This window comes from Poeciliopsis prolifica, unplaced genomic scaffold, assembly GCF_027474105.1.
Source record: "Poeciliopsis prolifica strain line A6 unplaced genomic scaffold, Auburn_PproV2 SCAFFOLD029, whole genome shotgun sequence".
NCBI classification, from domain to species: domain Eukaryota; kingdom Metazoa; phylum Chordata; class Actinopteri; order Cyprinodontiformes; family Poeciliidae; genus Poeciliopsis; species Poeciliopsis prolifica.
In genome coordinates, this window is record NW_026562404.1 from 2,351,765 (window position 1) to 2,367,543 (window position 15,779).

At 37.7% G+C, this 15,779-nt stretch overlaps 1 protein-coding gene across 1 annotated transcript; it reads left to right on the forward strand.

Annotated features, from left to right (window-relative positions):
• On the forward strand, positions 1 to 1,335 carry sst7 (somatostatin family member 7). Its single transcript, XM_055049758.1, has 2 exons — positions 1 to 299; positions 620 to 1,335. Exons 1-2 carry the CDS (start codon positions 195 to 197, stop codon positions 845 to 847), a joined length of 333 nt encoding a protein of 110 aa, XP_054905733.1. The 5' UTR covers positions 1 to 194; the 3' UTR covers positions 848 to 1,335.
• Positions 1,336 to 15,779: the final 14,444 nt, after the last annotated feature.

Genomic DNA, 15,779 nt, shown 5'->3' on the forward strand with positions numbered 1-15,779 from the left:
CTGAGTTTCCCCAGATCTGATGAGCAGCTGCCACCGACTGCAGCACTCTTTCTTCACCGCCACCGCTCTCCACCTGGACCTTCAATCGGTCTGAGCTGCTCAGACTGTCTCTTACACACACACGCAGACACGCACACGGTCATACACGCTTGTCTCCTGCTCCTGTTGCGCTTGTACTGCCCTCCTGCCACAACATGCAGCTCCTGGTGGTGTTAGCAGCTCTCATGGGGGTTCTGTTCAGCGTAAGAGCAGCTGGCGTGCTTCCTCTGGAGGACAGGAGTCCCATCCATGCGAACAGGGTGAGGATATTTAACACATGGGTGATATTAATTTCCGATGGTAATTGTTAATTCTGATAAGTGTTTTACTTTCATTATCTAAAAAAAGAGCTGGATAATTTTAAAAAATGGGCAATAGAATGTTAATAAGCTATTTTTATCAAATAAATACATTAGAATTGTCAGTCTCATTGCACTTCTTGTATAATCCTATTAGTTCTTAATAGATAAACACAAAAATAACAGTGAAAATATTCATTTGTCTGATAATTTCTGTATTGCCATTTTTCTTCTCCTTTTTTTAATTAATTAAATTTTTTTTTTTTTTTTTGCCTTCTCAGGAGCTGAGTAAAGAGCGTAAAGAGCTGATCCTGAAGCTGGTGTCCGGCTTGTTAGATGGAGCTCTGGACACCAACATGCTGCCGGGCGAAGCATCTCCTGTGGACCTTGAGGAGCCGCTGGAGTCCCGCCTGGAGGAGAGGGCCGTCTACAACAGGCTATCACTGCCTCAGCGTGACCGCAAAGCGCCCTGCAAAAACTTCTTCTGGAAAACGTTCACCTCGTGTTAACAGAGCCCAAAACCCGCCTGGCTCTGTACCTCTGGTTTTTTTGTTTTGTTTTTTTCTCCCCTGCTCCTCAGCTCAACATGAACTGCAGTAGATCTCAGCTGCACATACCATTGACACCAGTGCAGCATTGATGGACTTCACTGAGACAGTGTGTATTTCTGAATACTGACTATTTATGTACACAATGTATGTATTTATGTATTTATGTATCGTACCGTAACGGTTTATTTCAGGCTCAATAAAAAGCATGCATTATGATGTTGGACAGAACAGCGGCAGTTAATTCTCCAAAAAATTAAAAAAATTAAACAGGAGGTCATATTTTTCACCTGCTTCTAAAGTTCAAATACAAAGTCAGATCAAATGCAAAAACAATGGCTGGTGTTTATTTTTTTATCTTATTTAATTTTATTATTATTATTTCTCACGTTGGAAAGTGACTAAGATTGTGGTAATATTTGTGCAAATATAATTTTCTATCTACTAAACACTGCCTTTGTGGTGATAAATGTCACGAAGAGGACACGTCACGCTTTTTTAAAGTCATATCTTTACAAATGCAACACTCACTGGAAAACAACATTAAACCAGGATGTTTTACAAAAGCCAGTATGAAAATAGATTCTGCTCAGTTCGACAGAATGATGAGCAAAGTAGATGTCTTTTTATGAGACACATTAAAACAATATGTGCAGGGTTGTTGAAAGGGACTGGAGCTGCGCAGCTCAGTGGAAGAGCAGGCGCATTAAATGCAGGGGCTACAGTCCTCAGTGCAGATGTTCCTGGTTGGATTCCTCTGTTTCCTGTCCAGCTACAAATGAATTAATGCAACTGGAGCCACAAAAACCCTTAAAAAAAATTGGCCAAATTGAAGCATCACATAAATAACATCTAAAACAAATGAACAGACCTGCATTCCTGTGGTGCTTTGGGAGCTCATGGTGAGTGTACCACAGCTTTTCCTGCAATATCAGGAAAGCCGACTAGAACGGCCGGACTTTATGTGGAGTAAATCAGAAGAATGTTAAATGATGTCCAGGTTTACAAACTCCGAGTCAGCAAGAGTCCACATCCCCAGTCATTAGAGAATATGCTCACATATTCACCATATTTAATTACTTTTTTTAATATACCTTTTCCCCAAAACAAACATTTTTAAACTGAATTTAGTTGGTTACAAGTAGCGTTAAATATGGAAGATAGGATATAATTTATCTGGGTCTCATATTAGGATATAAACAGTGGTGTGTAGACTTTTTTAAGCTTTAGCTGTATGTCAAAACTTAACATTCAGTTTCCATTATTACTCTGCTGTTGTAATAAGAGGTAGCAGATATGATATTCAATTGAATGTACCATGCTGAAACATGAAAGCTGAAAACAACTACCCTTGTTCCCATATGTAGTTCTTTTTGCTAACGAAGTGTGCCTTATTAGGTGCCTTAATCAGGGTTTCCTTCAGAAAACTTGCTGGCTGGTCGGGGACACCGAGGCGGTCCACCGGGGTTTTGTATTAAAACATTTTATGTTGACAGGAAATGCAAAAGTATTACTGACTAATTATATGTTACTGGAAAACATCGCCAGTGAAATGCTATTTAAACCCACAACAATAGAGTCTTAAAAACAACAAATCAAATAATACAATTAAAATGAATACCAGTTATCTGCACTGTTTAATCCAAATTAAGTCAGCGGTTCCATAAATGATAATATTTTAACACAGATCACAGATATATAAATGTACCATTTGTTCATTGTCATTATCAATGCTGTTTAATTCAACTGAATGGTTTCGGGACACATAAATTAAAAGAATTTCAAGGAGCTGGCAAGTTTATTTTGTAAAAGTTCAAAGAACATAGTTAGATTGTTTTGTTACCACAGCTACAATCTGAAGCTGTGAGTTTAATCTTTGAGTTCACAAAAAAAAATAATATTAATAATAATAATAATAATAATAATAATAATAAAACAATATAAAACCAGAGGGATGCATGACTGCGAAGGCTCCACTCCAGGTTCAACCTGCATGATGAGGTTAGCCAGACATAAACTACAGGAAGAAAGAGCCAGATGCTGGGTGGCATGTCGAGATGTAAACTTCTGATGTAAATAATTTGTTCACAAAGAAAAATCATTCTCACCACTCCCTTGACACGCACGAGAAATGTGCCTCCTGCAATCATGAAGGTCTGATAGAATCATTGATTAAAAGACACAAAGTGAGACTTAAATATGAGGAGCAGCTCAAAAGACACATTAACAAGCATCCAAATTCAAAGAACAAGAGGAAACCGTGAAAGCGGTCAGGTTGCAGAAGTGAAGTTGAAGCTTGCTCTGGGAAACAAACACCCTAGAGTCTCAAACCTGAGGTCCATCTGCAAACTGAGCAAAGAAAACTGAGCATAGCTTGGGTCGGCCTTCACGCCAACCCAAACCCAGATTGCAAACTTCATTAGTCATTAAAATAAACCAAACATTTAATTGTAGCATACTGTGATCACAGTACTAATATACGAAATATATAATGCTTCTATATTTAGAAGGCTTTCTAAATATATATTTAAATATTTTCTATGGCTATGGTTCCAGTCGTCTGGAGTCATTGGTATGCAAGTCTTATGACATTTTGATGTGTTATTGTGTATCTTGACTTTGTTCTTTCCTATGTGCATGTGGTCCTTGAGTCTGTTGAATAAAGCAATTATCATCAGTATTTTAAATGTAATTCAATCACAAAAATTGTACTCTTATATTACATAAAAGCCTTGTACTAAAAGTGTACAAAGTATACCTCTAGCTGTTCCAGAAAAGCATGTGATAGCACATTTCAAATTGTAATTACAAATTGTATTTTCATTCATATAAACTGCACATATCAGTGTTTGGTTCTGGTTAGTTCTAACTTTGGCATAGTTTGCTTGTGCCTGTTGGTCTGAAAACGCTTAGCTTTGAAAATAGAAAGTCATTTTGCGTTGAGGTTTTACGGATGTGACCCGTTTGATTAGTGCAAGCTGCTTGTTGGGGACAGCAAAGGCTTCTGCTGCATGTGGTGGTAATGAAGTCTTCTCAGCCTGACCCTATCAACACGCTTTGGCGTTCCTGAAGTAAACAAGACACCAACCGACTGCCTCATTATTTACACAGCAGCTGCAACACTCTTTCATATCGTAGCTCTTTAATTCAGGCTGTTTGTCACTCTGAGAGATATGCTGAGAGGTATAATAAATCCCTGATTCCAAATCCGTTCCTCAGTGACTCAAGAGATTTTCTGCAAATGAAAGATCGTGCTGACACCGTTCAAACAAGCTGGGTTTTTCTTTAGTTGTCATGCAGCTAATAATCACACAAGTCCTTTGTGAGATTCGTGAGGTCATTCCCTGCACATACAAGTGCAAAATAATATTACTAATGCGTAACATGATTTAATTACTTCTATTACTATTTGCTGTACAGACACAAAGCAGTGCTTCTCTACTGCATGCCTGTCTGAAAGAGGCAATTTTCTTCTCCTTCCATTAAAATTTCTCACTTTCAGCTTGGAAAATTAACCAGAGGGTTTCCTGAAATCAGAATTTCAAAGTGGGAAACTAAGAGGCTGTTTCAGGTTGTAGATTACTGCAGTAGGTAACGTTTTAAAAAATGCATCGATTTTTACATATGTTTGAAACTGACAATATGTCCTGAGAGTGAAACATGAGAGATAATCTGTGAGCGGTCCTATTGCAACCTGGAAAAATTCAACCACTCCCACTTTGAAACGACCAATCAGAGCGATGAAGAGGGTCCTAGCAGCGTTAATCAATCTTGCGTAAGTGCTGCTCACACCGGTAATGCAGGTGCTCTCCAGATGTGCTAATTAAAAAGAAACTAACAATCCAACATTATAGAAAAACTGTTAATTTCTTGAGACTTCTCCAGGTTGTGGGGGAGGAGCCATATGCAAAAATTTGTTGATTTGTTTTTTAAACAGTCACAGTTTTTAATTAAAGTCATTGAATAAAAAAGCAGAGTCATAATCAAGCTCTGTTTGATAAAATATGTTCATACACACAAGGACTTTGTCCTTTGTATATTTTTTTTATATGTATTTAAAGCAATACATATAATTACATGAACGTTTTAGCAAAAATACAGAACAACTCATTTAAAAAAGTCAAGTAAATATTTCTCACAAGCCAAAGTAATGAACTTTTGAGACTCTATAAAAGTGTCAGAGTAAAAACAAACTCCTGTTGCAGCTCAGTTACAGTCTCATCAGCTCTCTGCCCAGAAGAATAGCAGCTAATGATTCATAATCATGATGATTTTCCAGTCGCAGTTTGAATTCAATTACAGGTTTGGCAATAAAGACATCCTTTCGTTTCACTTTTGTGCTCGTGTTTGGAACATGTGCAGAGAACACCTTGTCGTTGTTGGGGCCTGTCTTTTAGGGAAATCTTCTCTTGATGGTGAGTGATAGTGCTTTGAATCTCAAAAGCTAAATAATTACACGGTGCTTACAACCACTTGGAGCTCTGCTCCTTTAATGACGCTGAGCAGAAAAACCTCTTCTGGGCTTGACTAATTACAGTCCTTCACCGAGGATCATTTAGTCTTATTTATGTTTGAAAGAAAACAGGGAAAAATAATATAAATTGCACACTTTTAGACGGTGAGAGACAAACTTGAGACAAGTTAGAATAAAAAGAAAACAACCTAAGAATAAGAATAGGAATAAAAATGGTCAACCGAGGCGAATCAGTTTTCAGAATAAAAAAAAACACACACACACACAAAAACAGAAAAATAAATAGTATCTGATGCCAGTCTGCATCACCTCAACATTTTAAACATGGCACAATTTGACGTCCGTCCACTCCTGACTTTATACCTCGGAGCTCAAATGAACACGTGGAGGTGCAACATCAAAGCTGATGGCTGCAAGCAAAGCATTTTACTGGCTTTCCTTTTGATCTGAATGATGAGGGAGGGAAAGAAGTACTCAGGCCTAAACTGTGTAATTCAAATTTAAATGTGACTTGATATGTGCGGGTGTTTAAAAATAACAAAGACTTCACTGCTGATTCTCCACCTGAGAGAGAGACAACTTCAAAGTGAGTCCGGATTACATGTGCAGGGGATAAACTTCACAGGATGTGTTTTTAAATAACTCTGTTAAATCAAGATATCTGCTGTATAGTCTTGGACCACACTCATTATTTTCTTTCATAGTAAAGAACATTCCCTTTCTGAGAAACCAGGGGGGAAAGTCTTCTTCTTTTTCTTCTTGCTATTCTTACTTTTGCATTGCATAGTACATATGCAATTAAATGGATTTAAAGTTGATTAATTGCTTCCCTTTAGAAAACTACTTGACAGCATCGGTTGTGTTTTTACAAAGCATTTACACCAGTTACCTATTTATTATTTAGAAACATTTTAGAACTAAAATATGTGCACTTTTATCTAAGAGAGCGTCATGAATAACTACATTTGTTTTGTTTTGTTTGCTTTTTCTTTGAATTTAAAGGACAAATAGTCACATGATGTTGAAACTCCAAAATGACAATGCCAATATTATGCAAAATGCAAGAGTTATTTGTTCAGGTTTTATTTAATGAACCAGCAGAGTCTAAGGGAATGAATATTCAAAATATAAATTGACAACATAAAATTTAGTTGTTAAAAATAACAGTAAAGGATTATGTTAATTATCTGCTGCTTTTTATTCCTCCCATGCACACTTGTATGTGCCAAAGTCATATCTGGACTCAACTGACATCCTTCACTCTTTTCTAGAGTCCACATGTGCAAATTCTTAAAAAAAAAACAAAAAAAACAAAACAAAAACTAATTCATTATACAAAGTTCTTAAATTTCTTATTTTCATCAAAAAAAACCCTACCTACTAAAACCCAGCTGTCTCATCCCCCTGACTGCTCCAAGATTACTATGTTTCTCTTGGGATGTAACAGGTGTGTCAGGACTAATTTTCGTCCTGGCTGGGTGTGCATTTAGAAACAGTTAACATCAAATGGTCTGCTAACCTGGCCTCCGTCAGCCAAGACAGGCCAAATTAACACCCACGGCTCGGCTGACTGCTCCTGATCACAGGTGTGAACCGGCAGGCCGTGTGACAGTTTTCCACTGAAAGGCAGTCTGTGTCCTCCCTCGCCTAAAATAAACACCGCAAAGTTTTACTCACATCGAAGACAAACACGTACACGTTTGTAACTTTACGACAGACTCACATTAGAATCGGTGTCAGCCGTGTGTTCTAACTCATTATGTCGCATATCTGTATCGGGTCACCCAGAGCGTGTGTGCGTTTTTGCTTTGCGAAACTTCCTGCAAGCCACACAGACGCGCGAGTTTACTTTATTAACTCTGCACACCTTGCTTCCAGCGGTCTAATTCATTCCTGTCGGCAAGGCTCATTTTATTCGGCTGTGACATTTTTAGATTTAGGTTGTAGCCTTAAACAAATGTAGCGTGGCTGACAAGCTCAGGCACATGGAGGCAAAAGAAATATGTAGCTTTGTCAAAGAATTTCCGTTAGGGTGGAGCTAAGCCCAGTGTCACTATGTATATATCATCAGGGTCAGGGGTCATTTGAGCTGTTTTTGAGGGGAAAATATAATTTCACTGTCCTCTGCTGCGTAACAGACACGTTTTCAGTGTCTAACAGAAAACAATGATTTTTTTTTGGTTTACCCAATAAAGTAACAAGCAAGTTAAGCTTTTCAAGAGCATTACAAAGACCTATGTCATCATAGAAATCAGACATTGGAGTCCTAGCATTCTAGGATATACAACACACAAACTTAAGCGTCTCTGATGCATTTGTCTCTGAGAGTTTCCCTGTTTGGAAGCACCAATGGAAATGAAGAGATTGTTTTCCCCAGCAGGACCTAATGATGCCTGATGGCTTATTCAGCTGCTGAGTGCCAGCGCTAAAAGCTGATCATTACTGAGCCCCTCTGCTCTTTCGGTGCTAAAGCCGTGGCTCGGAAAATGAGCTGTCACCGGCTCGAGAAAGCAACGCCTTGTACGGTGGTGACCCCGTTCTTTGTGGTTGCTACCGCTTTGGAGGATGGAAAAGGCCTGTGTCGTGCAAGTGATGCACGGTTTTTAAAGCTTTGATTTAAAAAAAAATGAAGTACGAATCCAGGTTGTTTTTAGCAGCTTGTGGTATTTTTTGTGGCGTGAAAAGAGACATGAGGCAAGACACTACAAAATGTCCTCACCAGACCTTTTAGGTTTTGACTCAACAAATTTAACCCATGCAGACCTCCAAGGTATCAAATATCAGAAAATACTTACTGATATTTATTTAATATTTGGTACAAATATTAAATGTCATTTCTGTCTCTGAAGCCTTTTAGAGCTTCATTTGCTCTGTGTTTTGAATTGTTGTCTTGCTGAAATGTCCACCCTGTTTTTATCTTTATCATTCTGGTAGATGGCAGCAGTTTTTTGTTTATTTATTTTTAATCAAAAATGTCTCAGTAATCTAAAGTTTCCATTCATCCTCCCTTCAAATATGTTAAGTTTGCTTGTAACATTTTTAGAGAAACACCTCCACGCTTCACTGACTTCACTGTCAGTGAAGTGTGGAGGTGTTTTTGGGGTTATGTGCATTTTGTCCTCCAAACATAGTGTGTGTTATGGCATCCAAATAGATCAGTTTAGCTCTCACCTGACCATACTTTGATCACCCAGTATTTTATGGGTTTGTACAAATGCTATTTAGCAAACTTTAAATGAGATTCAACATGCTTTTTCTTTAGCGTTGGAGTCTTGTGTGGTGAGCTTGCATGCAGCCTATGGCCCTTAAGTGCAATGCTTATTGTTTTTTATTGGATTGCCTCAGCTAAAATGGCTGGGAGCCTCCACATTATTACATAAAACAACAGTAATATGTTACAGTTCATTAGTTTAGCTCCTGAACTGGATGTCATGACCCAGAATCCTTCATAATGTTTGCATCATTAGAAGACATGATGATTTTGTGGTGCTGGGTAAACAGCACCACAAAAATCACGAGTGCTTTATTTAAATGCCGAAGTGTGTTCTGTGTAGTATTTGTCCCGACTCACAAGTGGGACAGCTTCCTAATTAGCCATATAAACTGTTCATGTTTGCCTGGGCCCTTTGCAGCCAACAGATTTGTTGCTGCCGCAGCAGCTGAGGATCTCAAGTAATGTTATTTTCCCCCACTAGGCATACAGGATTGGACTATTTTCAGGACAATTGGGCCCTTGTGGGATAGCAATACACCAGATTGAAGTTGCTTCAACCACATGGAATCCCCTCTATGTCATATGGTCAGGATGTAACATGGAAAGGAGGAAGAAAAGAGACGTGGAGAAGCTAAATGTCACTGCAGCAGCATGGGTGACAGTGATGGTTGCCGGTTATTAATGGCACTTAAAGTGACGGTCACTTACAAGAGAGTCACACCATTACTCCTATTGGAAATCCATGTGTAATATTTGAAGCCGGTTGTCATTTTTCTCAAGCCTAACAGACCTGAAAATGTTTAATCAATTATACAAGAAGTGACCCCCATTAATATCATCATTTGATCTTTGAATGATGTCCTGTTGGCACAATTTCAATTTTATATAATGACAGTTGCATTCAAATTGCTATAATGAGAGCATGTGTAAGGCTAATACTCACTGATCATCACTTTTGGGATTTTTTTGGGGGGGGGGAGTTTAAAGGAATATTTCTCAATGTCTGAAGAGAGGTTTTGTTAAAAACAGTTAATTTACCTGCAGTAGGTGACCCTTTTTGGCATATTCATATATTTTTATTATGTTTCAAAAAAGTAAGAAAACGAGTGAGGATTTGTTTATGTTACTTGTAGTTAAAGAAGGAAAATGTGGTATGAAGAATTCCCGGACAAATTAAGCCATAAAATTACTTAAAAATGTCAATGTGTTATTTTAATAATGAGACAGTGCTGACATTTGACAATAAAAACAATTTGTATATATCTGTGGAGTTATTTAGACATTCAGACTATTTTGGTGCACTCACTTGTCCTTTTATGTACCTTAAAAGTAAGGAAAGTTAAATCCTGGAGCTGTGCAGCATTTTCGGCTTGTTGAATGCTGATTTGGACTTTTCACCAGTTCCGGTGATGTTTCTGTTGTTGTTGTTTCACGTTAGTGATTAAGTTAAAATGCTGACAGATCTTTGGTTCCTTCATTGTTTCCTTCTTTGTCATCACCGTAGCTGAAAAAGAACTGTCTTTAGTGATAGTGGGGAGACCACACTGTTTTGTTTTGGTGTCACATTTTTAAATCTGCATATTAACATTTATGTGCTCAGCTTTAAAACAACACTGTATTAATTCAGACTGAACACTGTTCTGATCTGCATTAAAAAGACTGTACTAAATATTCTCATCATATATTTATGGACCATTATTCCCCTAATGCCTACTTAGACTTTTCTTACTGCTTTACTTTACATCAGTTACTGCTGCCAATTTTTTTTTTTTTTTTTTTTTTTACATATTCTGTTTACAGTATGTTTCATTCAAGAAGATCACTGGTGCACAGCCTCCAATGTTTGTTACCCAAATATATTAACATTAACTTCTGTGAAAAGAATCACACAATAAAAAACTGATAATGGAGATATTGAAGTTCTTTTAAGATAGTTCAAGCTAACTCTGGTAAATCTCTATCTTCACCAAATGAAAATAGAGATTTCTGAAAGTTTTCTTTGCTCTACTCATTTTTGTTTTTGTTTGGCAATCCTCATCAAACAGTGAAAGTGTGACATAAAGTCCCTTTTTTATTAAGACTAATGAATCCATGTGGAATGTTCTATCAGCACCTTGCTTTCAAAACCAGAATCCCTGTTCTGGTTGCAATGAGGCCGAAAACACAATGTTATTAAGGATCACACAGCGAAGGAAAGAATTCAGCAGACGAAAGGCGCACCTGTGTGCCATTTCTCATCAAAGTGTTTCTCACCAACGTCTCTGACTGCTTTACTGCCTTATGGCAGTTCGCTGCATTTCTAAAGCAGCAGCCTGTTTGAATTAGCAAGGAAATGGCCGTATTTGTTATCTGTGAAAAAGACCCACGCCAGGGTAAATTGAAAGAGTAATGGGCCTGACGTCAGGAATGAATTCCGGCACAAAAGACTCAGGATCGATTCATCAGGAAGATGTTGGTGTTGATTAGCATCTGGGGATGCAAGGGAGCATGAGGAGAAATAAATTACACACTCTGAACATGCGGGTTTCAAATCTGGGACGCTTCGCAGCAAAACCCAGCTAGAGACATGAGGAGATTTTTTTTTAAAGATAATCCCTTCTTCATTTAGACATCTTATCCTAGTTAATTGGCTAATTTTATCTCTACATGTATTTATTCAGATGTACGGGGACAACTTATCTCCAGTCACACATATCTGACGCTTACAGACTTAGCACAACGTCATTTAATATGTTTGGAAATATCAATTTCCCATTTTTGCTTTTGGCAGATGATGTGCTAATGTCGACGTCTTCAAGTCTTGACTTTTTCCATGCAATGGAGCAGAGGGCATACTGGACTATAAATATATTTCAGACCCACATCCAGCATGCTTTCAAGGCTTGTGCTGCTAGCAGGAGATCCTGAAGCAGCTTCAGAACATCTGGAGAGACTTTACACGGTTAAGTATTAACAACATGTTTCCTCTAAACGGAGGAGTCCTGACTGGAATGATAGATAGAGAAGCCTTTTCCAAAGATAAAGCTTCAGAATACCAGAGGAAACAAGCAAAATGTGGGTCAGCAATTATGAGAAGCCTTAAGCAGCTCTAATGACAAGGATTAATTGATTATTGGGAAGGATTATTGATTTTTCAACATGCCAATTTTTGCGAGAATATTAATTAAAAATAATAAAGTTGGGCATGAATGTCATTTTCTAGCAGAAGCAAACATTCTTGATGATGATGACAATGATGATGGATGATGATGATGTTGATAATGATGATGATAACTCTAAATCTAAATATACCAGGGGTATGAATAATTTTATGCCTAACTGTATCCTTTCTGTCATTTTTGTGCCAAAAAATGAACTTGTGCAGATATGTTCTTAACACATCAGGTCCAAATAATAAATAACAAACTGGAATCAAGAAATGAAGCAAGGCAACGAAAAGGAAATCAAGTAAGATATAAAGTGTTGTGCACAGGATGCACAATATATTTCTCTATACTGAAACTAACCCAAAAAATATGTGGTGACACTTTTTTTGAAGAGGTGTGCATAATTGACTTTTAATGCAAATTTTAATGGAACTTTGCATTAAAAGTGTCATCATTTACTGACTAATGCAAAGTTTAGACTTTTAATAAACTTTTATTGCCACTTTTAGAGCACCTTTGAATTAAAACTTCCTGCTGTGATTTTGTTTATTGCAGTCATTTGAACATTCATGCATATTCCAGGTCCTCTCTTTCCTACTGTGTGTCATTTTAAAAATCACCTTTTAAAAAAACAAGTGGAAAAGAAAAAAATCCAACAACAGCAACAGAAAATCGAACAGTCTTTCGCAAGAGATCGCTGTGAGGCATTTGCAGGAGTACCTTCAGTCTGTGCCATTTGCTGCATTTATGTTACAACAATAGCAGCTATAATGGAAACATTTAAACGAGCCTTTCTGCAGAACAAAGGAAAATGTAAATAGTATTGATGACATCCAATGAAATCCCTGTTTGCTCGCCTGCTGAACATCAGGCCTCCAGGCTCAAGTCACGCCACGCTTTGGAAATAGAGCAGGACACTCACTTCCTCACAAGCATTATTTGACCTCTTGTAGTAAAGACAAATAAGAGTCTGTCTGACTCTTATTTCGGGGATATTCTGCTTTAAAGCTGCGTGTTTTATTGAGCAGAAAGTGAGCTGCAGAAACATAAACTCCGCACAGCAAATAACAGTGGATTAACTGAGTATTGTTCGTTGGCATTCATCTTTGCTGACACATCCCCACTTCTTCAAGTCCTTAATTACAGTTTACAGCTGGTGGGTGGTTACAATTGCTGCGTTTGCAGCCAGCGGAACACAAAAGAGATAAAGATGGCAGAGTGAGGGCAAATATGCTGAGAAAGTGTAACAAATATAACACTTATTCATCCTACACATGCATAAGAGAGGAGAGGAGCTACACATCCTCTTGAACTTGAACAAAAGCTTCAAGTTTGGGTCACCTGGGGTCCCGTGAGAGGTTCAACTTGAACAATGTTAAAAACAACACATCTTTCTATCCCTTCTTCTTCCGGGTTGTGATGCTGCATCCCTCTCAACATCACATTCAACTCTCTTTTGTTGACTCTCGGATGCTGACAGTCGCTACCCCGTTTTGTCGGTTTCAGCAGAGCTAATGACTGGCTGACTGGCTTCCTATAAGGAAGCACTTCATTACTGCATGGCACAGCAAGCAGGTGGAGCAGAGCCGTGAGTGCAGCGTCTGTGTTGCGCACATGGAGGTGTAAGATTTGATCATGCTGAAATCAAAACAGCCGCAGCCTTGTGTTTGTTCCATCTTTTTTTTTTTTTAATGCAAGCTCATTTATATGCCCATGGTCTTGTACAGACTGAATATAGTGTTGCAAATTGACGTTTTGCTGACGCAAATGCACATTATGATATATTTAGACTTGATTCTAACTCTTGATTTTTGAACATCTGATAAGCACACATTTTGCGTCTAAGTAATCTCGTGTTTTATTCACATCAAGAAACTGGAGTGTTGCCAAATAAAACCAAAACCAAACACATATAACACATGTAACAATGGAAATTATGGCTGCAAACTTCAATTAGTTTCATCAGACTATTGTCAAAAATGAAGCAAGTAATGTCAGACATTTTTCTGTGTGTTCCTCTATCTGTTGCACAAACCAGTTATTCACCTAGCACATCTTCTTCCACGTTACCGCAGTTCAGAACCAACAAGTTTTTTTATGCAATGTGGTTTCATGACCCCATTGCATAAAGCCAATCAGAAGGATTTGCTGCGGTAAGTAAAACGCTTCAAACCACATAGCAAAGCTATCAAACCAGGTTATTATTAAAGATTTGAAAATCAAGACACATCACATCTGCACTCCTACGGTTTGGAACTGCATAAAAAGCTTTCTAAAACAAATTAGTTAGTGATTCTTTCATTTCCTCTGTATGTTTGGTCTCTATTGAATTCCACCTTCGGCCCAAAGCCACTCGCAGCTGAACAAAATGGTTGCTAAACTCTTAAAAATATGAGCTAAGGAGGAGAAAAGCACAACCTCAGCCATAACCAATCAAACGCAGGAAACGGAGAAAAAAAAGGTGCTTTAGGCCTTTTTTCGAGGATTAGTTTCCACTTTATAAATCGGCACAGGCTGCAGCAAACAACCAAAGAGACGGTCAATGAAACAAGCAAGCGGTTCATTATGAAGGATTTACTGTGTTAAAACTTCTAATTACCACATCTATGGCATTTCAGTACCGACACTGCAAATGGCATTTAAAATGTGAACCTCCAGTCAGCAAAGGCAAAAATCCTGCATTATAACAAAAACAGGGATGTTTGTTCTCTGTTTTAACTAGATTATGTGTTCTGAAATGTTGCTGATGTTTAAAAACAAAACCATATTTCTAATGATACACAATTGTTTGCGAAGCAAAATTAAACTATATTGCAGCAGACTAGATCAACTTATATCGGATTGCTAAAATAGAAGACTTGCCAGAATATTATTGTTGGATTGACAAGTGATGTTTAAGTCCACAAACGATAAAATGTTTCTGTCCTTAAAGGTCTGAGTATGTTCTCTGGCCAGAAATTTCTAAAAGTCTCAAATTTATTTAAAGTCATCAAGAATTAAAGCTCACAAAATTAAACATTTTTGTTTTTCTAATAATGTGGTTGCACTTTCAGAGCTGCGTGTTGTCAGGTCAGGGGGTGTCATATCTGTTGATGTGTCATGCCGGATGATTAAAAGCCTCAAAAAGCTGGATGACGTCTGAGCAGAAAACATCTGCAATGTGCATAGACTGCTCTGTGTCTCCAACATCCCACCAGCTCTACAATAAGGGGAGCCGAAAGGTCACTGAGAAAGAGTACCATCAAAAAGGTCCTTTGATATTGCAAATTAACATTGATATTCATGGGGATAATTATTGCAATTCACGTCAAATACCAGCCATTAGTGCTGCAGTGTTATGGGGAAAAGGGGGCTTTGGTTATTAATAGCTACTTATCAGACAACTGTTGCTGGCTGAAAAGCCTTGCTTGCTTCTGACTAACATCTATATCCATGTTCCATTAAAACAGACAGGACAAACCCTCTGCAATTCCCCTATTAAAATGGCTTTCACAATAAACCTGTGGCTACAGCATTCGCCAAAGTGCAGATTTATGAGAACAAATGTAAATTTTGTAGCAATCTGGTTTGATAAACCAAAAACAACATGTTGTTTTGTACTATTGTCAGACTTTGTAATAGTGAAAAAGTGCAAAGAAAATGCTTTACTTCAAAATGTTGTAGCTAAAATATATTAAATCATTTTTTGGGGGTTGGTGAAGGGGAAGGAGGGTATTTAGTACCCTTAGAGCAAAGCTATCAAAGGAACAGGATCATAATTAGTTACTGGCATGAGTCAAGTTTCATCAGCATCATATCTAAACAAGATTGACAGGGCATCAAAGTATGCAGAGGATGGTGGATGCTTTACAGACTATTAATATGTACACGTTTTACCCTGATAGATTGTTTAATAGTAGATATTTGCCAAAATTATTTTTACATCTCGGTATTAAAATAACATTTTATCTTAGGTAACAGAATTGTCTTAAACTTGAACTCAAAGCAACAACCTTTTTTTCAAATCAAAATTCTTTTGAAACACATTGTATTTGTATGCTGGAAATACAGATTCACCGC

What these genes read in the sequence shown, in the direction of transcription:
- sst7 (XM_055049758.1), top strand. Translation starts at nt 195, where the DNA reads ATGCAGCTCCTGGTGGTGTTAGCAGCTCTCATGGGGGTTCTGTTCAGC. An exon ending in GTCCCATCCATGCGAACAGG is followed by an intron (nt 300 to 619) that starts GTGAGGATATTT and finishes TTGCCTTCTCAG; the next exon opens with GAGCTGAGTAAAGAGCGTAA.